This window comes from Athene noctua, chromosome 11, assembly GCF_965140245.1.
Source record: "Athene noctua chromosome 11, bAthNoc1.hap1.1, whole genome shotgun sequence".
In the NCBI taxonomy this organism is placed as follows: domain Eukaryota; kingdom Metazoa; phylum Chordata; class Aves; order Strigiformes; family Strigidae; genus Athene; species Athene noctua.
In genome coordinates this window covers 6679507-6703339 of record NC_134047.1, presented here as the reverse complement: position 1 = coordinate 6703339, position 23833 = coordinate 6679507, and the positions used below count along the sequence as shown (strand labels likewise).

General features: G+C 41.5%; 1 protein-coding gene across 7 annotated transcripts in view; it reads left to right on the top strand.

The window, feature by feature from the left end:
• The window catches only part of KIAA1210 (KIAA1210 ortholog), a 59128-nt gene that overhangs the window by 11394 nt on the left and 23901 nt on the right, over positions 1 to 23833 (top strand). For 2 of the 7 annotated variants that reach the window (XM_074915311.1, XM_074915310.1), the window contains exons 1-2: positions 3382 to 3513; positions 18922 to 18998. In XM_074915311.1, the coding sequence (XP_074771412.1) occupies positions 3452 to 3513; positions 18922 to 18998 (139 nt within the window). In that variant the 5' untranslated portion in view covers positions 3382 to 3451. Of the gene's footprint in view, positions 1 to 3381; positions 3514 to 3658; positions 3731 to 13225; positions 13277 to 18480; positions 18799 to 18921; positions 18999 to 23833 lie in introns of those variants that run through there. The other 5 variants (XM_074915315.1, XM_074915314.1, XM_074915312.1 and 2 more) reach the window with 5 other exon arrangements.

Below are 23833 nucleotides of genomic sequence, written 5' to 3'. Positions count from 1 at the left end.
ACTGTGGAAACATGCCAGTGTTTTTTAGCTCACTTGAGTTTTCCCCATTGGATTACTAGCTACTGTTGGTTGCTTATGTTGAAGAGGCCTTTTTTGCAATGACACAGGTGAAAGTACCTGTGAAACAAGTAACTTGCTGATTTTAGGAGCTATATTTTGGTGCAAGCATTTCTCAATGGTTGGGTTGCTGGGCCTTGCTCAGACTTGCCTCCGTCATTCCCTTTGGAGAAGTTAAGAAACTTGTTGGGAAGTTTACCAGGTGCTGGGAGCTCTGCTGCTACCTCTTCATGGCTGCCAGTGCCACTGCAGGAGGGCAGCTTGCCACCTGGCATGCTTGTTCTGCCTGCAGACGGAGAAGATGAAGCGAGGCGGATTTGGATGCGCAGTGATCACGGTGGGGTATGTGGTGTGCAATGCTGGGCTGCTGAGGGTAAGCAGTGACGTTGAGTTTGAAGTCAGTTCAGAAGGCCATAATTTTCAAATGAAAGTGGGCCTAGACTGGGCCATTTCAATCAAGCCAAGCCACAAACTTTAGAGGAAGTCCAGATCTGATTCAACTTACAGGTGTTTAAAACTTGCTGTCTTCCTTATCTTTAAAGAACCATCTTTACTTTGCCAAGGTCTGTATTCTGTGGTTATTTGGTGTTCATCCACTTTCCAAGCTGAAAACAGCTTTAATTAATTAACTGGCAGTAGATCAGTTTGAGCACTTGACAAGCGAAGGGCTAATGTCAGCGCAGCAACTGTTTGGTTGTCAGACCTGGGGTACAGTACATAACTGCTTACTTGCACTGATTTACCTGTGGAAGTAGAGCCACGATGTTTATCAACATCTAAGATTTCATATCTATACTCAAAGAGCTCAGTGTGTAACTATTTGGAGCTGTGCTAATGATAAAGAGACAGAGCAGTGAATAATAAATGCTACCATGAAGTGGCTTGGAGACTGATACGAAGATAGAGAATCAAAAAGGATTAAATCCTGTGGTGGAGTAATTATTTTTAATGACTGTTTACTAGACTGTGCTTCTTGGAAAGTAAGGGGGTTTCTAGATGGTGCAATGTGTGTTGCTAAACTGCCAGTTCCTGGGAACAAGGACTATGTTTGACCTAAATGGAACCCAACAGATGAAGATTTGCATGTTCAAGTAAGTAACTTCAAGACAAAAATACATGAAAGAAAAAAGAATAATGAAAGGAAGCATGTTCTGAAGACAAACCTTCTAAGGAGATTTGCAGACAGGGAATCTGCTTCATGTTAGCAAAAAATCTGATCTTTTGAAGCTTGTGAGCTGTATTCTAGACCAGTTAAAGTGATGAAACTCTTCCAAAGTCATCAGGATTACAGCACTCTACTGGCTTTAGGGATTGGACCTTCCCACTGGAAGGCCATTTGATCTTTCTTGCTTTTAAATACAACTGTGAATTTTTCATGAAGTCTCCTTCATTTCTTACTATAAATGTTTCCATTGGCAGCATTTTCTGAAATAAATGCCAGGCAGATTTCAGATGCACTCCTACGTCCAAGGTTTTGTACATTAAGCCAGTCAGAAGGTTTCTCCAGTAATCTCCAGGAATTCCTTCTTGGTGGTTGTTACCCAATAACCAGAGCCTTGATTTTGACTATTTTTTTTTTTTTTTTTTCTGTGGGCTTTGTCTGATGGGTGGACCCTAATGCTCTCTAGCTACCCTTTTTCTGTTAGGACTAGGAGTTCAGTGCAAAGTCATCATGACAAATGCAGTAGTTCAGAACTACAGCAAAACTCATTTGGGTAAAACTTCAACTAGTGTTACAGTGTTTTTGCTTCTTTGTCTTTTCCCAAGAGCAAGAAAGTGTATCTGCTTGAGGTCAGGTTTGATTTGCAGCTCTACTGGGGATGGCATTGGAGTTTGGCTGCTTGTAGAGGCTTTCTTTTTCCTGCTAGGTGGGAAACAAAACTAGAATATGGTTTGGTTCTTGTTTGTGATGGCCCTTGCACTTGCTTTCCTTTATTATTTGTGTCATGGCTTTCCTTTGTGTAGGGGGTTTTATAGAAAATAGAGAAATCGAGGTGTCTGTTCACAGATTTCAAAGTTCTGCACCATTATGAAACTGCCGTAGGCGAGTCAGTTATGGGACTTCTCACCCGAGGTGCATTTCTCAAACTTCATGTCTCTCTTATGGGAAAGGTGTTAAAATAAAATATTTTCTTCCTACTATTCCAGAAGAACTTCTCTACCTTCGATCTGCTCTTGCTACTGAACACCTTTAAGAGGAACTCATGTAGAAATACTGTAATTCTCTTACTGGCTTGCCAGACCCAAGTATTCAAATATTATGTACTAGATGAGAAATACAAGTAAATGTGGTTTTCTTCTGATCTTTTAGGAATGAGTGTAAATCTTTCCTTTGCAATTATGAGAGTTATGAACTTACTACGTTTAAATATTCATGCATTTTTTTTAATCAAGATCTGACATTCTTACCAAGACATGCGACTCCAGGAACAGGCTAACACTTTGCTAGTGGCTGCTGACACTCTAGTTGTGTGCAGGTAGCACAAGCAATGTCTTGCTTCACCACTCTGCTTTTACCTCAACAGAGGTCACTAACAGCCATGATGCAGATTAATTTCTATATTCATTTAATGCAATATAATGTCAGAAAGGTGTGCAGCTATGTTGTCCCCAGTGCTTGGGTCACGCCTGTGAATGAAACCGCTTGAGGTTTATGTTCCTCAACATTAAACCATAGCCATTTTCCTCCTTCCACACCCACTGAGGGCCTCCTTAGTTGTGGTAGTGAGTAACAAGTGTTAGTGTATTGTCAGAGAGCATCACCAGACAGTATTTTTCTCATATGGGTGTGCTGGCTACTTTAAACTCCAGAGCTTTTTGCCTGACCTTGCAGTATCACAGGGGTGTATTTCTTTCCTGTTAATGTGCAGAATAGCTTGTTAGAATAGATGGTGGTTTACAGTGAGATGGGATAATGCCTGTTCTAGAAGGTCCCACGCACCCCTTACGTGCTGGAGAATGACTACAGTTTTTAATGGTTATTTCAAAGATGTTACAAGTATTTTCTGTAGTCTTTCTCTGTCTAAAAAATAACAATAACAATTAATCTCCTCAGGGCTTCTTCACATCCTAATTACAACCAAGCCTCTCATTAGTCCCACAGGGAGACAGAATCAAATGCCATATGGTATTTTACACTTAGGATGCTGTGCTTACCAAGAGCTGGAAGGAGACAGGAAAAGGGGGAGTTAACAATTCATAACCATTTATGGAACAGGCACAACCCTCCTTGGACCCATTTCAGCGGAGTCTGAGGGCCTCAGATCAGGAACTTTATCTGGCTAGTAATTGCATCAGCATGCTGGCTTTCTTGTGTGCGTGTGTGGGCATTTGGTGAGCAGGATACGAAGCTGCAGAATCTTTGTGCTGGCATGCACACACAAGGATGAATTAAATGCACACACGCCTCCCGGGAAGGACCATGGCTGGATTCTACGGTTGCCTGAAAAGTAAAAAGTAAGTGCCATGCTGAGCCCTCCCCTCCACCTTTCCAAAGTGAGCTGAGTCTAGTGGGTACTTTGAAATTCTGTCTTTGTTGTATTTCAGCAGCAGCACTGAACAAAATGATCATGCCTTGAGACTGAAGTACCATTCTGAGTACAGAAGTGCAAAAAATCAATCCTGGCAGACATACCAGATCAGTGAAAATTGGTTGTGTTTTTTTCCTTCAGAGGTATAAACATGAAATATTGAATAAGCAATTAAGAACCTTTTCCTGTCTAATTATAGCAAGAGGGAAAATGTCCTCTTCCTTATTGATTAGCTATATTGTTTATATGCTAACACATAAAAGTGAGAAATACAGAAATGCACATTGGATTTAAAAACCATTCAGCTAGAAATCTGGCAGTAAATGCTCTTTGAAAACTTAATGTGCTCAGTTTTTGTATAAGCAACCTGAGGTTTGTTTCTGTAATCACTCCTTGTTGAGAGATTTAGCTGTATTTAAAATAAATATTTTTTTATTGCTTCACTGACATACTTCTGTTGGAGTAGACGTAAAAGGAGAAGAGAATGGGACAATGCACGTTAGTATTTGTGCTTTAAACCACCATGAAGATACATTCTGTTTTTCTTTTTACATTCTCCCTGCTAAGGAATGGAACAAAATTTTCTGCTGCAAAAACTGAGCAGTGGTTTTTGATAATGCTTTGCATCAGCAGACTGTAGAGGGCTCTATTCTTGCATACAGTTTGGGATTAAAGAAAGTGAAAATGCACAGTGAAAGGCAAGCAAAGTTGTGTCTTGAGGCTTAAAATGTGAATGCTGACATTTAAATGTATGGGTAAGTCTTGGTTAGCAGAGAGTTAAAAATATAGTTCAAAAGTGAAGCTGGCAATTCACTCTTTCTCCTTTTCCCTCTCCCAAAAGTTGTATCCCTCATACCAACAGTTTATCTTGCATTACTCTGGTGGAAATATGCATTTGCAAAGGCATGCAATTCCTATTGGATTTCAGTTAGCATTTCCATCCCATATTGACTTATTTGGAAAGTAAGTCTGCCTTAGATAAAGGCGGAGGATGCCATGAGAACTAGCAAAATGGCTAAGAGTGAGACCTGATGAAGGCAGGAGGATTGGCACTTGAATTGACAAAAAAAAAAAAAAAAAAGAGTTTACATTGTTTGATTTGTGCTAAGTTGTTTTTCCCTCAAATCCTCCAGCATCTAATACAGTTAAAACAAACTTGGAAGTCTGAGAGAGGCTATAAAGGCTGAGCAGATGAAGCTTCATTCATGTGGCATGCAATCTTTTCTTTACTGATGGATCTATACCTGATTCGTGAGGAACAGGGGTTTTTTCTTCAACATATTCTTCTTGTTACTCTTCATTTAGGTCTCTACACTTGATATATATACAGATAACCTGTTATTTCAGTCCTGTGATATGTTCCCAAGAGGATTGGTGCAACTAATAATACTTTGCAGTCTTTACAAATTTTATATGCTGCTTTGGTTGTGATTATTGGCAGTTAAAATGAATCTAAGACACCAATTGCAGTAGCAGTGATGTTTTTAGCCTGAGATTAATTTGGATTAAATTTGTTTGGAGTTTGACTTGAAGTGTTTGTCTTTCTGGACAAATGGGTCATTGGAATGGCTTCCCCAAATCCTCGTGTGGTCATTTGACCTGTAGGAGTTGGTCTGCTTTCTGAATGAAAGCTATTTTGGAATGAAACAACATTTTGTTTTAAACAATTGGCTTGGGTACCAGTAGGGATTTAGCCAAAGAGCTCAGTGCAGGCCATAAAATCTGCCACTAACACTGGGAAAGGGCTCCATCCAGGGCTTTGGGCTGCTGGGTCCAGCTGAAGCACCTGGACTCTTTTAAAAGCTGCTTTGGGTAGTGCTGTCCTGTGCTGCTGTCACATTCAGCTTCTCCCCCCCCCCCCCCCCCCATTTTCCAAGGGGAAGCAAAGGCTCTACCTTGGTCCACTGTGTTAATGTATGGCTGAATCTGATCTTTTTACAGAGTCCTGTCCCCGTGCTTTGTTAATGTTCTTTTATGAGATGTCACATTAAAAAAAAAGCCCAAAGCCAAATCCAGCTAATTCCTCATCACAACCCCAATCTTGGCTGCTATTCCACTGAAATAAAAGTTGTAGATTGCTTTCATATTTCTCTTCAACCAGCTTCTGTATCCTGAATAATCTTAAATTGTTCTTCCAGTAAGTTTATAGCTCATCACCTTTGCTGCAGAGTTTTTTTGTGCTTGGTCCTAGTATGGTGTCAGACTAAAATATTAGACCTGGACAGATAAGATGGAGTTTTTTAAAGCTTGTGGAGGAACCTTTCCCTACATTGCTCAATTTTTGGTACTAGCCAAATGCATAGTTATGAGCTGAAAATGTGGTTGCTTGAATAGTAGGGTTCACTGATGGTCAATGCAAACTGCCAATTTCCAAGGACAAATATAGTGTGTTAGCAGCTATATAAAATACTTGGCTGAAGGCTTTGCATGCCAGCTCAGAACTGGTTTCTATAACAGCCTATAAGGAAATGTATTTAGCTGATCTGTACTTAATGTGGTCAGTCAGGATTTAATGGTGCCTTTCACAAGCAGTCCCAGAATATGGACATATTTCAGTTTAAATGTCTTCTGCTATGCCAAGCTTTGTACTTCCAGTGGGGTATTGTGTTCTTTTCTTACAGTCTGAAATTGTCAAAAAATGCTGATGTGCACTCTTATCCTGCAAAGAAGTTCAGCATTTGGGTAAAATAAATTGATCAAGGGATGCATCAGTATAATTTTCAAGATATTTTTAGATTGTTTGAGATGAAAGGCATTGCAAATGTAAAATGATAGTATGACCATGAAATCGAGTAAAATGTGTTTTCTGGGTTAGATGCTGTTGCTCTGTTGTTGTAGCTTGCCTTATTGCCTATTCATATGAGTGTCAGGAAGAGATTTTGGTGTTTGCTGGGATTATTGCAAAGATGGTGTAGTGCTGTGCACCTGGTGGATAACCAACTAACCTGAGATGTCTGTCCACTGCCTCCCACACCTTTGCCCCAAGCTCTCTTGTTGGGACACAACACAGGGGAGAGTGGAAGGAGTGCCAGAAGTTCTGTCATCCTTGGTGTGTAATACACTTTTTACAGCTTTTATATGTGCGGGGTCCTTAGAGCCTTTGGTCCCCCATCCACAGCAAGCAGCTGCTTTTTTAGCTTGGACACTAGCAAGTGAATTGGAAGTGGTTTAAAGCTCCATCAACTGCTACTGAAGTAGCAACTTGGCACTGTGGGGAATGGGGCAGTTTAAAACTGTTGGCTCTTCTCTGTCAGCAGCTCGTTCACCTCCCGTGTCCTCTCTCACTTTTTGGAGTCATGTAGTCGCTGCGGGGTCTGAGTGTTTACTGACTGTCTACAGTACATGATGCTTTGCTCTTTGGCACAATTTTAGACATGGGGCATCTCTCCAGGACTCAGAGGCTGTTTAAAGGAAGACACTGAGTTCCCTGGTCATCCCTGCCTGTGGCATCCCTCAACATAGCTGGGCTCGGCCTGGCTCAGTAGTGGTCCTGGCTCTGCAGTGGTCCTGGCTCAGCAGGGCTGGCTGCTCTCAGGAGGCCATGTGGCCTTGGAGTCAGTGGGTGCTGCCTGGGAGCTGTGGAGGAACTAGTGCCACGGTCCTGTGGTGACCTGGGGGTCTGTCTGTGTGGCCAGTGAATTCTGGTGAGGTAGAATGCTTCTCATGAACACTTCAGTATCCTGAAATACGTTAATTTACCTGTCTTTATTATATACAACTTTAACATGGTATTTCCCAGTGAGAGCCAGAATCACTCATTAACAGTTTTTCAGTGGGGTTTTTTTGAGATGAAAACATCTGAGGATGAAAGGTGGTTCCAGCCCAACAAAACAAGTTCACCAATGCAGAGACAATCCCTGGATCCACACAAGGGTGACAATACTGAGTTTCAAGAAACAGCTTACAGAGGGTGCAAGAGGCAAAGCACTAAACAGAAGAAGAGATGGGCTTTTGTGGAAAGTGGAGAGCTCTCCCAGCTGGGAACAAGTCAGAGAGGGTGAGCTGAGGTGACACGACTCCCTGGTCACTGTGAGTCTCTCAGGGGAATCTTCCAATACACAACCTATGAGCATGTTCCTGTACGTGGCAATTATACACAGTATTTGGACATTTGTGAGCATTTTGTCTTCAGACCACAGGGACTGTTTAGTGCTATGCCTGGTATTAAGTGTGTGGAGGCTTAAGTCCTGTTTTGCTACTCAAGAATAGGAGAGAGGGTGAACAAAAGCAGTCAGGAGGTGGCAGAACCATGGCACTGCAGGCACTTGAGCACAGTTAGTACAATGGTGCTGTATTATTAACAAAAAGATCAACTATTTCTCTCTGTTGATTCATTCCATTTGACTCATTTCTGTACAAGGAGTTCAGTTCTGGCTTAATACGCCAGTGAGTCACTCCACGTCTCCCAGTCCTCCTCGCTTCTCTCCTGCTTCTCTCTGGATGGTGTTTGTTTTAGCAGCCACAGTGATGTGGTGCATTTGCTGGCTGTAGGCAGAGGAATTCCAAGCAGACATGCCTGTTTTGTTTGGTTTCAGCAGAACAGCCCCTTCCCTATCACCAAGGTGCTGAGTATTTAACAGATGTGCACCTCTGATGCTGCCCGTCCTCTTGCACTGGAGCAAAAGCTTCTTGGTTTGGGACAATCTGCTGAATGTAATTCTCACTCTTCTGCACCATTTGGCTGTCAGATTTTTTGTCTACATTATTTTGCCAGACTGAGCCATGAAAATGTCATAATTTTGCTTTGTGTTCTCTTCTTATACAAAAACTTCTTCTGCTTAAAGTGTCTGGCTTTGTATCCTTACAGCCAGCTGGAGAGATTAATTTGTCATTTCCTCCTCATACAGAGATCTAGAAAGTTTAATAGCTGTGATGTGAAGGCCTAGAATTGGCTTTAGAAGCTGAAATCTGGCTATAGATATGTGGGACAAAAATGTAGTAGGTCAAAGCTGTACTTCCAGTAGATAACCTACCTAGCTGATTACCAGCCAAACTTGGGAAAATGTGAGATAAAGTCTGTCTGTGGGGAAACAGGAAAAAAACCTCCAAGGTAATGCCAAGGTTGATTCCCTCCCCCCCCCCCCCCCCCCAATTTCTCCTGATTGCTGCTATAGGAAAACAGTTGAGCACAAGTTGCTCTGCTCTCATGTGATCCAAGCTTATAGTTCTGTATTAAATCTGTTGTAGTTTCAAGGTTGGTAAAACTATGATGATCAAGGAGTTTTAAGCGGTATTTTGAATACAACAAATACTAACTGCAAACTTTTTTTTTATCTTGTTGTTATATTATTCATAATTATTTGTATCAAGATAGCAGGTGGCCCTCCACAGCTCTGTTGTGGGAGTCACTATTTAAACAACACAAAAATGTCAGTCAGTTGATAGCCTGTCTGATCTTGCTTGCAGATGCTGAGCTGTCACTGTTCATAACAGTCCAGGCTGTGCTAATAGCTCAACATTTCCAACATGGTGTACATGAAAAAGCTAAGACCTGGGCCACACACATCATAATTAATTTTTTAACTGTGTCATTAATCCAGTGTGTGCTGCTGCATTCATACAGGTATACAGGGGCCAAGGTACTCTGATCTGTTGTATCCTGTCACCATGCTATAGCATGTTTGTATCTTTGTGACTGTTAAGAGAGGACTGTAGCATTCTCAGTCAGAGTAGGGTAACTTGGCTGTGCAGACAAAGCCTCCTGATTTTGCTTTTTAACCATCTAGCCAGAGCTAAGGCGGCATTCCAGCTTCAAATTTTTGTGGTGGTTGTTTCTTTTGGCCTCTGAGTTTCAAGGATCTGGTGCTAATTAGTGAACTAAATGTTTGACTTACATTCATGATGAATTCATTTATGCTTATTCATTCTCAGAAATATGTAACTGTGTGCTTTTGCCAGGGCTTGTAAGTATCACTCATCTAACAACGCAGTTCTGATCCACACAGTAGTTCGGATGCAAATGGGATGTATTTGAATACTCTAGCTCAGAATTATGATGCAGACATCATGTTAATCATCAAGCTATCTGTGTTTGTGGGAAAATACAGATTTGACAGAGGTGCAAAGGAATTGTTTGCTGGTTCACTCTAGCAGTGATACTGCTTTTCATCATCTCAGTTTAGTGAAAAGAATGTTCCAGAAGTTGAAATTTCATTCCTTTCCTTCAAGAAATGCAAATTGTCTTGTTGCTTCTTTTCTTGCAGCCTTGGCCTGTGAAGACCTTACAGAATGTCTATGCTCTTCTGATTCCCTACCCCACCCTTGCCATTGCCTACTTGTCAGTACCCCATCTTGCAGTCCTTGGTGCCCTTGGTCTCATCCTCCTGGGTTTTTCTACTGTCATGTACCCTCTCTGCTCCCTGATGCTACCATACCACCTTCTTAAAACACAGTTGAATACAGCTGATATTCTATTGCTGCAAAACAGCATTACCTCGGAAAATCTTATTTCAGATGATCTTATTTTAGAGAGGTGTTTGTGTCTGGAATCCCAGAGAAGTAGGATCCCTTTTTAATGGTTTTAGTTTAGTCAGTAGATGCCCTTGGGACACAAATGGCTCAGGGATTGCTTTAGACACATGCATGATCTCCCTCGGATCTAGCAGTTCTCCATGTGCTTCAAGACCAAGCTGCCTAACTTGAGGCTGCAGAGAGAGTGGCCAGGAGAGATGAGCAGGGACAGCAGGAGGTTTCCTTTAGAGCAAAAGAAGGGAGGCCCTAAAACTTTGCACACAGCTCCACAAGAGCTCCTTCTGCAACCGTGGAAGTCACCCCAGGCCTTCCTTGCTCAGGAGCCAAAATGGGGTCTGAATTCCAGAAATACCCACAGGCAGTGGGATCTCAGGAGGTTTAGCCAGACAGACACAGTATGTTTCAACATAGGAAGGAGCTGGCCTTGTTTTTATTTTTGTGTGTGTACAGGCAGTAGATGTTGCCCCAACTAGGTTTTGGGACTTCACATGGAGAGATATTTCCTGAGCTTCCTGCCAAAGGCAGCCTCTGAGACCACAAAGCCTGCATTTTATTTGCTCTCTTATAGCCAAAGATGGCTGACTGTTTTTATGACAGTTTGATCTTCAGAGTGAAAATTTGTGACACAGTTTGCCCTGGAAATTTCTGTTAGCCTCTCCTTTTTTTCAGTGCGCTTTGAATTCTTGGGCATTAAATAGCTATATTATCTCCTCTTGGGAGAAATGTGTCCTGGGAAGTTTGATCTATCTGAAGAATTTTTTTATTTTTCTCATCCTTAAGCTGCTCTTTAACCCACAAATTAAGGGATAAATATCTGTTTTGGAAAAACCTTAAAAAAAGGAAAGCTTTACACATAGCCTGAAGTCCCATGTTTCAGTTCTGGCATTCAGTTTGCTATTGTTTCAGCTTCATTTCCCCTGCAATATTCAGACAGCTTAATTTGGTAAAAATGTCTCCAGAGTCTGTCTTTCAGGCCCAGGATGTAATGATTCTTCACATTTTGTGAGAATAAGATCTTGGAAATCAGCGTGAGAGTCAAATACAGGGGCATGGCAGATATGCAGGCTACTCTTGCGAAATTTAATGGGTTTTGTTATTTATCTTTTGTGTAGTGGGAGTACTTGATAGCAGTGTCAGTTGGTACAATTCCAGCATGCTGGTCTCCCATAGCGGAGGAAGTGCTTAGCTCCTCCATAGTGCTCATTAAGCTTTCCAGGCATTCAGTGTGACCATTGCCATTCCACAGGTAAAGAAACTGAAGGCTGAGCGATAAATAACTCAGCCAGTGTCAGCAATCCATTAATTTGCCCTGTTCTCCAGTGATAGAGCCAGGAAAATCAGCCAATTCTCCAAGTCCCAGCTCAGTAGTTTCTGTCTGCTAGGATATGTTTAAAAGATGAGCTCTGTCTCAAAGATTTTACTGTCTAAACTAATAATTGTCACCTTCACAGTTTGCACATATTGGCAATTTCCATGGAGTTTTCTCAGACATGCAGTTTTTCAAGCCCCTGTAGAGCATGTTGAAGCCAGCTGACGGTAAACTTTCCTTAGCTACCTTTTGTTGATCCCCATGAAGCAGCCCGTGGACTCCCAGGGCTCTGCACAGATATCTCTGGTCAGATATCAGTCATCTAACTTTTTGCTGAGAGGCCACAGGTGGAATAAAATTAATTAGGAGTTTGGAGAGGGAGTAAAAAGCACACACACGAGCTAGAAAACAGTGTCCAAATATGCTCACCACCCAGGTGTGGGATGGAAGATTATGCATACTTGTTGAATTTGCCACATGGAGAGGCAGAGACAGTAAGCTTTACTTTTATTCCCATACTTGACTCTGACATCTTGACTCTGCTCGCATGAGGCGTGTCTGCTGTTTAGTGATAGTGGCTTGACATTTCCTGTTGCTTTGCTCTTGAAACTGTTTCTAAAGGCAGTAATGCTTACTGGGTGTAGCTCCCTAACTGGCAAAGGCAGCCTTTGGTTACGTCCTCATTGATTTTTAAATGCGTGTTCCCCCTCCTTCCAACTACTCCAAATATATCCGTGTCAAGTAGATCTGAGAGTGTCTCTCTTCTACTGCTGGCTCCTTAGCACGGTTGCTGGATGACTGTGCTGCTTCATTTACTTCTTTTTAGGAAGAGTGGAAGAAGATCCTCATTCCAGCTGTTTCCTGAAATTTCCCCAGCGTGGTAGTGTGAAGAAAAAGAATTACTACATGGGAAAAGCACTGACTTATTCCTATGCTAATGCCAAACGGTGCAATTCAACTGAGTCATTTAATGTAAATTCCTTTAAAATGGAGGCAGTCTGGGCCCAAAATATTGTCTGAGCTCTTGCGTGTGCTTAGATCATGACTATGTTAGTGCCAGTCTAGGTTTGAGCAAAGTTCTGTCACATTTCTCCTGATTGGTGCAGATCAGAAAATGCACTGGAAAAACTATGTGATAAATTATTATCAGGGATGGGCTATTCAGAAACATTTTAGCTTTTGGCAAACAGGTAGATATTTGCTTTATTGTCTGAGCAGATACAAACTTGCAGGGGAGATCCTCTCACTGACAGCAGCTATGCAAGGTCATGCTAATAAGAACTGCAGAGTAATTAGGTGTATGAGGGCAGCCTGAAGTGGCATGTCCAAACCAGGTTAATCTGTCTGGCATGGATGCCAAGTGTTGCAAAGCTGTGGTAACTTGGACTTCAGTTTGGCCTCTCTAGCTGAGTACAAAGAAAGAGGTGCTCTGCTACTGGTACCTGCCTCAGGTTTAAGGTAACGCAGGTCTGTGTATGTGCTGCAGCCGTGTCCCCATGTGCAGGGAGACAGTTCTGCAGTGATTTAGCAAATGGCATGACTGCTGAGAGGGAGACGGAACAGCATGCAGGGAACAGAGGCATTTACTTTCTCAGTTCCTGGACTGGTAACAGAGTGCATTTCCACTCTTTTCTGTAGTAGCTTATGAATGTTTTTGTCTCATCTGCCCTTCCCCCTTCTTAGCCTTTTGGCTTCTCACACAATTACAGACTGAGCCTGTGTGACTGTATGAAAGGCATTTCCTCCTGTTACTTTTTTTTTTAAAGTCTGCTTCAGCCCACCAGCTGCTTTCCATTAGTGTTACACACACACTCACTAGGAGGGCAGCACATAATGCTTCAGGCACTGCTGACTAGCAGAAATCCTTCAGAATCGCTGTCAGACAGAGGCTTCTCAAAGCAGACCGTAGGTAAAAAGAGTTCAGCACATTGGGACCTGTCTTCTGGCAAACTTTCTTGAAGAAGCCAAGGTGTGGGGACAGAGGGTGGTGAGGGGGTGTCATCCGAATGCAAAGTGTGAAAGCTGTGAATAGATTTCTTTATGTGAACGGTTGTTTGCTCTGGGTATCTCGTCAAGGGTAGGAGCTGAATGTTGTCTGTTGCTATGGGGAATTATTACCCCCTACTTGATCCTGGGAGAGTATTTTATTGTTATTAAATATTATCTAGATGCTTATCCAGACTTCCTGATGGCTACTATTGCTGTATTATTTATGATCCTTGGAAAGGACCTTAAACTTTCTTAAACTCTTCCTCCTTCCCTGAAAATTACAGGACTAATTTACAAGGGTAAAAAATATTCATTAACTTTGTAAACTCCTCCCCTCACTGTTATCAGTGGAGGCAGTAACAAGAGTCCTAATGGAAACTGCTGTTTGTGCTATTCTTTTATGCCTACCTAAACCAGTCATAGTCAGGCTAGGGACATACCAGCTAGGGGCTGGCAAAAAACCCTGGGGATTTCATCCTAGAAACACTGCACTCTAGGAGAGTACAATGGGAGCGGCTGTGCAGGGTCAGATCCCAGTTCCTGCTGTCATGTTGGGTCGTACCCTGTTTCAGCAAAGTCGTTTGTGGGATCCCACGCTATTCAGCATGTTCCCTGAACGTGGACCTTGAAGTGCAGCTCACTCGGCTCATTGCAGGGAGAGCAAAGGGAGCTTTGTTTGTCAAGTTTCTGATATGCTCAAAGGATATGAAAATTGAATAGAAATCTTGCTGGCGCTGTTATTGCTTTATGATTGACTCTGAAATCCTGTTCCATGGAGTTGCAGAGGGTAAACTTTACTTTGCTTAACTGTTGTTGGATTAACGAGTTCATTGATAGGTAGCTTGTAGGGTTCCCAGAGAGGAAGGCAATCAACCACATTTTATCAGAACAAAGTCCTCTAATGTGCTTTATTAAGACAGAGTAAAAATTTAACCTGTCAGTCACCTTTTGCTGCAGAATGTAATCTGAATACTAAACCATCCTGCATTCTGGGTTTTTCTGAAACTTGGTGCTCAGGAGAAATAGAGAGGCTTTCCCTGAGGTCCTGCAGTAGCTTGAAGTGTGTTCTGGGGGGAGGCTGGCTGCAGGGTGGTGGCCTAGAGGACTGGATGAGGGGTTTGAATTTTCCTATGCTGATCCATGTTGCTGTGCAAAGTGGGTGTCCTGAAAACTGGAGCATAAGCTTGATTTCAGATAATTTTTGGAGCATGACAGAAATTGGTCTTTAAAAGCTCCAGGCAAAAATTTCACCTTTTTTCTCTTGGCTGCTTGCCAAGGCTGTCTTCTAGAGGCTATGAAGATGCTAACTGAACGCAGTGCCTTGTATTCTTGAGTCTTTGTTTCCTCAAGGGTTTATTTGATAGGAAAGAGGCTGTTCAGCATTCAACATCTCCTTTGATCTCTCTGTCATAAAGGCCTTCCGGAATGCTTATAAGAGAAGCATGGGACTGAAGCTGAAGAAACACTAAAGGTGGGGTAGGCGCTTGCCTGCTGTGCAGTCTCCAAGTCTTCTGCTCCGCTGGAGAGACAGCAAGGAGGCTGTGTCCCTTTTCTGAGGCTGAGCAGAAAGTGTTTCTGTTTGTCTTGGGTCTTTGTTAAATGCAGGAAATGTGAGTCCTGTACGATGTTAACTTCCCAGGAGTCCTTAAATACACAAACCAAGCAGTGAAAGGGAATTGTCTTTTCCTCTTCTAGCATTCCCCACCCCCCATATGATGTCTATGTTCAGTAATGTACTTAGCTGGAGAAAGGCCATAGTCAGAACACCACGCTGGGACTGTATTTCTTCTGCCCTCTCGCTGCCCTCCCATGGAGCACTCCAAATGTCTGTCCAGTTGCCCCAGTTTGTAAAAGCGAGGCAAGGATATTTCTCCTGATCCTGGAGATTTCTTTTTTCTCTTAAGACTCATTAGTTCCTTTAATGAGTTGAAGAGCTCCAAGTGAATGTAACACAGTGGGGTTATTAATGGAAGTTGTGTATGGGATAGCAGGGAGCCATCAAACCAGGTGGGGGTAATGACGATTGTGAACTAGGTCCCGTTGCCTGCTTTGAAAGTAAGTCAAACCTTGCAACCTTGTAGGAGTTTTATGGCTTTAAAATACACTCTGACAATGCAAACAGGATCTAGTAATGTCAGGTTGATTGTTGTGATTGCACCTGTATAGAAAGCCGCTTCACTGTTTGTAAGTAATTAATTCATAGGTGTAATAATCCAGCCCACCACCCTATGCATGGAGAGGTAAACACCATGTAGTCAATCCTTGATGTTCTCAGTAAGCTTTCAGTCATTTCCATGGCCTTACACAGGAGTTGCTGCAGTGATTTACTGGAGAGAGCCAGGCCTGGCTTTTAAGGTATCTAGCAGAGACTTGACATCTTGTTTGTACTACTGTACCTCTGCAGCAGGAGGCCTGTACGTATGCAGGGATTGCAGATGCTGTTTGAGAGAGAACATGATTAGAAAGTTGTAGACTGAGGAAATGTGCCCACTGTTCCACTTCTAGTGGGAAGGAAACAGTATCTGGGTCTTGACCGGCAGCTATCAATCTGTCGCTGCTCTGCCTTGACAGCTCCCCCACTGAGGAGACAGTCACCTTCATCCCTCTGCAAGCTTCTTCTCCCAGCTGTCCTCTAGCATCGCCTAGCTTGAAGAGTATCAGAAATACCGCTTTAAGAGGCCACTCATTTACCCTGATATTTTTATCACTAAAAATCAATATGCATACAGTATTTGTTTAAAACTTTGTCTCTAATGACATAATGCTCTGGGAAAGTTCACAGAGTGCACATGGTTAGTACAGCTGATTGAATTGAATGTACATGGTATGGATATGTCCTGACACTGCGTCTGTCAGCTGTCATTAAGGCCTGGAAGTGATGAATGTCTGAAGGTTCAATCAATTAATGCCTGTGCACTCACATGTATTTGTATTGATGGGTGTTTGTCCTCTTTTTCTCCATTACATTGATCCCCAGGCCAGGGTTTGTGGCTCAGAACATTTGCTAGCTGTACAACTCACTGCCACCAGAATTTGAAGTCTAAATGTTGTCTGATTGCTAACTTTCCTTTAGGTATGTCATGGATGGAACTTATACTTCGCTGTAAATATTTTTGTTGTTGTTGTTATTGAATACTTGTTAACTTAAACCTTGGAAAAATCTGTGATTTTCCTCACCTCAAGTCACTATTCAGAAAACGATGATACTGTGAGGAGGTATGCAAAGGCACTAAGCCGTTATGTCTTAAATGGAGCACATTTGCAAACAACCCATCCACCCTTGCAATTGACACCTGACCTCTGTATGCCTCAGAGAACTCAGCTATAAAATCGAGTTAACGCTGGAGCTGGTTTGACTGTGAAGAGACTGCCTCGGAGCTGAACTGCTTTGCAATTATAGTTCTACTTGTGTAAAGGATACACCAATTGGAAATAAATACTTGCAGTTATAATAAAACAACAGTCAAAATGTCTCCAAAGGCCAGAAGGATTCTGAGTGAGCAGCTGAGATGTTCAAGTAATTTAAATAAATGTAGAGCTGGTGAAAACAAGGCTGGATCTGAAAGCAGCATTTTCTCTTGTTTTGATTTTTTTGAAAGTGGGTAAAGCAGAAGTTAGAGGTCTAAATGAGCGAGGTGTCAGGCCGACTCACATTCTGTGGAAATAAGCTCAAGTCTGGGGACTTGCCAGTTTGTCTTTGCAAATTTGTTGAGTGCTTTCTTCATGTTTTGTTTCAAATGCTTTTCCCTCAAGAAAAATCTAACAATCAGTATGCAGGGTGTATGAAGCTGAGGGGGAAAATAGGAACCAAATTTCTTTTTAATACAGAGTCTATGAGAGCGTCTGCTGATGACCACTTTAATCAAAATATGCAGGAAATGCAGACATTTTCACGGATAATTGATGACATGTGGAGAAAAAAAGAGAGAAGAGTTGAATAGTAATGATCATCTAAAAGCAAAAATCTTGAAAGTCTTATTTTTTGTTGCTTCTCAATATGGTCCAACAGTTGTTTCAAAAACATCCTCAGTGCATTTTATTTAGAAAAGTTATAATCAGTCCTGGTTGCTGCAATGACTTTTTAATTGATTTTAGCAAGCTGAGATGAGATTATTTGGAACTACAGTGTGTTAATGCACTCCTGTGTTCACTGCTCATAGATGATCTGTTAGACCGCAGTTTTCTTCTGTTTTATATCTCCTCCATTTCTACCTACTGTTCAGCAGCATGACAGTTTGCATATCTGTGTGGCTAGTACAGGGAAAGCTTACTCCAAGGTCTGGTTTTTGCAGGAGATCTGCCTCTTTTACCTCTATGGTCTGCTCCCTTTTATATTTTTTGACAGCCCCATCGGCTCTGCCTCTGATTTTGTGCACCTTATTTTTTAAGGTTATCTGAGGATGTGGGCTCGTAGGAAAGTCCCAGTGCTTTTGAGCATGACAGATTATAGAACGTGTGGGTAATAAAGAAGAAATAGAATATTTTACTGACTGGCCAAATCAGTATAGAATCATAATCTTGCTTGCTGTTAAAATACTTAACTTAGCAGTATTGTTGCACCACTCTCAGGTGAAAAATTGTTACATGAGGTCTATGCAGAAAAGGAAGCAGGATTTGTTGCTGTATATTTTCATTTGTTTGTAAAGATTTCGTACTCTTTAAGTCCTGACACAGCATATTGGCACTGCTAACTATGTAAATGTATAACCTAGATGTCTTCTGTAACAAAGGGCAGTATTTATGAGCTGCCCTGCTAAACTGTCACATTTCCATTGTTGCTCGACATTTGTACCGTTAACTGTTATGGTCCGCTACTTAATTCCTTTGTCTCTAACAGACATCCATGTAGGAGTCTTGGAAAATACAAAGTGGAGCCAGTTAACATTGAATGATCTTAAAACTAGGCTGAACTTTTGTTTTCATCGTGGAGGAAGATGATGCCATCAGCTAATTTGGTTGATCAATAGCCCGGCTTGCGATAAGGTTTCAAAGCTTGTGGCTAAAAGCTGATTGCACTGCATCGAAAATAAATTTGATCTATTGGTTTCCACAAATGTAGCATAGCCCAGGATGATGCTTCAGTGCTGATGCTTAACTAATTTTAATAATGCTGACAGACTAGCCTGGTGCTAGTAAGGCCACTGTAATACACAGTAGAGCACTTAAGATGTTTTTTGCAGTAGCATGGAGCTGTCATTCTCTAGCAAAGAGCAATCATAAAGGCTGATTATTCAGAGACTGGGAAGCATTACAGTCTTTGCTGAGCAAGTTTAATGACATCTTTCATTAATGGAAACTTTGATCCTGGTTTCCTAAAAAAAGGGAGGTAGTGGCAAGAAATTTGACTGATTTGTTAGTTTTAGCTGGAGAAATAAGTGTTACTGAAAAATGAGGAAAAGTTCTGTGACCAAAGTGCAAAAAAGTGTGCAAGCCATGTTTGTGGTAAGTGTTTGGGTGTGCAGTTTCAGAAGGGATCTAGCCATATTCTTTCTTCATGCTGGGTGGGACCATATTCTGCTGGGAAGGTGGACTAAAATTTAACTGATGCTTTAATCTCTATTTCAGTGACTATATCATGGCCACAGGGCCAACAGAGGTCACGCAGTCACCTGAAACAGGAGAGACAGTTGAAGAGTGCACAGGTAAGCAGTTGTTCTCCAAATGTATAGCTGATTTGGAAGTCAAGATTAATTTTCTTCAGGTCGTGGGATCTGTAGTAACTTGTTTTGCAGTGTTGTTTTGGTTTTTGTATTGTAAAAAAAAATAATTCTGTGTGGCTTTGTCAGCTGGCAATATTATGGGAAGGGTCTTTTAATGTGCCGAACTGGAGGGTCATAACCTGATGGAGGATATTCTTTTAGATTCTGGCTTGGATTTTCAAAACCAGGATGTTAGAGCTTGAAGGGGTAATTGTTGTGCCTGCTTTGATGGATCCTGCAGAGGTGGTAGCTGAGCCTGTTAGCCAGCCTCTGCCTGTGGGAGCTGTATGGGTGCCCCCACTGCAGCCTCATTCTCTGCTTCTGGCCACACACAACCGCTTGTAACTTGCTCTTTAATCTAGTGGCATGGGCTGATGCAAACAGCCACGAGGGAATGGAATAATAGGCAAGAAAGGAAAATATCTTACTTAAGGCGAAGAGTTGCCTTAGTTAAAGGAAATCCCCTTTGCCAGTATTCAGACTATTCTGGAGGAGATAGAATATGAAGAATAGCATCATGGCTGAGGCATTTCAGGAGAAGTGGCTGTCATATCACTTGGGGTTTTTTTCTTTTCTTTGGCTAATGTCTCACAATCATCTTAAATATTTGTTTCAAGCATCATCTTGCTTTATCCTTTAGAATTTTGTTTGCCACCATCAGAATATTGGTAGAAGAGAGAAGCAAATGGCAAAGTGACTGTTGAACTCTGCATGGCAAGTAGATGGAGGTGAAGAAAGAGTAATGATGGATGCTCATCAGCAGCTGGTTTCTTAAATTTATAATCTAGTTTATCACATAGTCCAGTGCAATCAATGGCAAACTGGTGAACTTGTGTGAAACCGACACATGCAAATTTTGTACTTGGGTTCACTAGAAGATTCAGAAAATGGATCAAATTCTGACCCGGGTGACAGGAAAGGCAGGAGATGGCTTGCTGTCTTAAGTGTTGATCCTAAAACCACCAGGAATATTTCTGTCTCTAACTGAACCAAAATTTAAAAAAGTTAAAGGCTGCAGCACTATTGCTGAAGTATTCGAGACACTTGACTGGACCTGGATTTTAGGATCTTTTGTTTTCCTGTGTAATGTAGGATTGCCTCACCTATTCCTTTTTATAGCCTTAATTGGCTTGTGATGTAAAGGCTCTAGGAGGCTAAAATTCCCAGCCTTCACAGTCTAGTCAATTAGATTAATTTCTTGAGGTTTACCTTATTGTCTAATTAGTAGTAGAGGGCTTCCAGTGCCTGCTGCTCCTTCTTGATGGCAGTAACCAGGTCACTGTCCAAAAACTGTCAGTACTCAATGTTAGCCTTGCGGAATTCTATGATTTAATTGCCTTTCTGGCAATATCAGGTATTTTTTATGAAGCTAGAATCATGGTATTTTCTGAGAATCTTGTCTGTGGAGTTTTTTTACAATGTGTTTTTAGTGGTGAAAGTATCTAGTCCTTGGATTTGAGGAAAAAATGGAAAATGTGTCTTGAACACACCTTAGGAAGTCAGAGAGCATAGAAGATCTCAAAATTAACTGTTTAATTTAAATATGATAATTGAGCTCCCAGATCAGGTGTTCCCAGTGCTTTTTATGGTCTCAGTTTCGCACTGGAAAAAGCATCTTTCTCTTTCCTATCTTGTTATTGGGAAGAACCATGCAAAGGGCAGAAGGACATGCATTAGTGCTGTTTATGCACAGGAGAAACAATGAAATAGGCAGTACACAAACAGTAAAAAATACAGAATAAACAAACTTTACAGAGAAAGCAAAATGCTTACTCCTGCTCCTTTTCTGTTTCAATGGGCTAAATCATAGTTAACATAAGCAACTAATTTTTGGGAAGGCTTTTGCTTTTTAGGGCAGTAGCCTTTAAATTTAATCTTTTATATCAGAATTCAAACATCATGAATCATTATTCATTAGTGGGTGAAGGGGAAATAAGCATAGTTGTCTGAGCTTGGGTCTTCTCTCCTTGCTTTGGCAGGATTTTTGTTATGCAATGATTTTTTTCTATTTTAAGTAAAAAGATCCTCTTGTATTTTATTGGTTCAAGTATCATAGAGCACTCTACCAATTTAGTGATACGCTGGGCTACTTCACAGTGCACTGAAATGTAGGCACCTTTTAATTAAATGTGACATCCTTTTAATGGTGTGTGAAACCAGCGTGCAACTTACGCATCAGGAAATGAATGTTAACGCTATCTTTCTAAACTGTGTCTTTATTGACAAATGCTCTCACATAGAGCAGTCCCACAGTTTTCATCTGCATGCAGCACTAAGTGTCTAGTAGTGATTTTATCTTTTTTTGTGTAATAATACGGCAAGTGCCCATCTTCTGGAACTGCAGGAACACTTACTGTTTTCTCATTCATCTGAAACAGCTGAAGGCATGCAGCTGAGCACAGTGTGGCTGAAGAGGAATTATTGCTAGAGGGGGTGTGCCCTGCACATCAGTAATAAATTAGAGACTAGGGAAAGCACTGAAGTAATTGATGTGTCTGCATCAGAGGATGTTGCGCAACGGTGCCCAAGTGTTGTCCCATGCCAGCTGAGGTTTACTCACTGGCCGTGTTTGCAAATCCTTTCCATGGCCTCCATTCTAAAGTTAGCACCACTTCTGATCTAAACAAGTATTTCAAGTATTACCTTGGCAATGTTATCCTTTGTGGTAGGACTTATGTTTGTTTCTCTTAAGTGTCCGTAGGATCAGTTCTTTTTCTGTTGTTATTGTGTTGTGGTGGTGTTTTGATTTTTTTTTTTTTTTTAACATTCCCACCATCTAATTAAGCTCATTGGTAATACTTGCACAAGAATTGAACTTGCTTTCTGTCCGTATCACTGTCAGCTGACCAGTTTACATGATAATGTCCTTGTTTTTCATTTAGACTGCCTTTAAGTTGCAGAGCTCTCTGCATGTAGCAATGTCTGCCATTTTGTTCTTGGAGTCATTGGACTGTGTTAGCAGACATTGCTGAGTTGATAATTTTAGGGCACTGCTTTCATGAAACTTTTTAATCTTTTGTTTTGCTTATCTGAAATAAACCAACTCATCTTGGAGAATTTTCTGGGAGAATACCATATATGTTGTCTACTTGCTGATATGAATGGCAGTAATGGCAGGGAGACATTTCTAAAGACTCTCTAAAGGACACTGAACACCCCTGTTTTATTTGAGAGGCACTTTGGTCTTCTGGTTGCATGACCTGTCTTCTCTTACCAATTCTTGGGTGCAGCATGAAACTCATTGAGCCCCATGAGAGTCTTAACAAATCCAAAAGCCCTGAGGTCAGCTGGGTAGTCTGGGGCAGGCAATATAACCTGTATGTTTTCTGTGACCTACTGCCTGGTAAGCAGCGGTGGAAGAGAAAAAGGTCTTCCACTGATAAACCCTCCATAGGAGCACAACATCCCATTACTATTCAGGTGATTGAGACTCCATTGATAGTTTTGCTCTACATGGTTTGAAAGATAGTTTGGTCTCAGTGACAGGCCAAGTCACTTGGAAGGCAATGTGCAGGTCTTCCCTGGCTGCTACTGCTCTGCAGAGAGGTAGCCGTTTCATCAGTCCATGCTGGACAGTGTAGCAGCATCCTTATGTGTCCTGACGCATGACGCTGGCACTGGTCTTGTGAGCGGGGAGGAGGCAGGGTGAGTAGATCTCAGTATCATTGTTTATTTCTCAAAGTGGCTACTGTCTGATGCAGCTGTGTGGTGGCACAGTTTCAGCCCAGATAAGGCCCATTGGCAGAGATCCCCACACGTACAGGGCACACGTTGAGACAGAGCAACGCCGACTAAATCATTGCTGGAAGACAATAATTGTGTTGAAATAATGCCTTGCTTATGAAGGAATCCTCCAGCTGTGGGCATTTATTATGCCAGCTCCTGTAAAGTATTAATTGAACAATGAATTTGGCTCAGATATGCAGTGATGTTACTGCTCTGCATATGTATTTCAGTCAATCACAGGGGTCTTAGTACAATAGTTTGGCCCAAACCACTCCATACTGACCCCTCAATGTAAGGGTCAGTGACAAAATGCAGCACTTGTGTGCTATAAGAAAATATAAATAAGAATTTTAAAGTATCATAGATTATTAAAAATTAAAGAAGTCAGTGATATTTTGTATGGTTTATATTGTTCTTTTTGTATTTTCATTTGGACCACGGAAAAATCTGAAACCAGATTAACAGTTTTCTAATTGTGTTCTTAGGGCTGCTATGTTTGGGGGTTTCCTACAGGGCAGTGTCTTAAATTAAGTTTGCTCCATTGTCCTTGGAGGAGTTGTTGATTTTATTTTGGGGCAGTGATTTAAAGTGGAAACAGGTATTTTGGTTTTAGAGTTTCTAAATTCTTACATATTACAGATTATTTTGCCAATTTCAATCTTTTTGCCAAATGTTGAATATCCTTCAAGTGTTGTCTCCTTACAGCACTGAGTAAAGAGAAAGCAGAACTAAACTAAGTAAATGCAATAAGAGTTAAAGATATTGGCATCAATTTTTGTATTGAAAAGATATCAAATATGATTGGCATGATCACTGTTCAGTTGTAGGTAGATATATTATCTCTATAAGGTGTATTTTTCATAAACTGGAACCTAAGTAGGCACCACTATTGTCAGCTTGATGCCAATGTAGCTTTATAGGCAGCAAATGTAAGAACTGCAGCTTCACGTTTCACTGGACTCGAGCGCTGAATTATTTACAAAGGAGCTGACTAAAACTGAATGGGCTGCTCTAGCTTTGAGGCTTCATCCAGAATTTAAGAGATAACATTC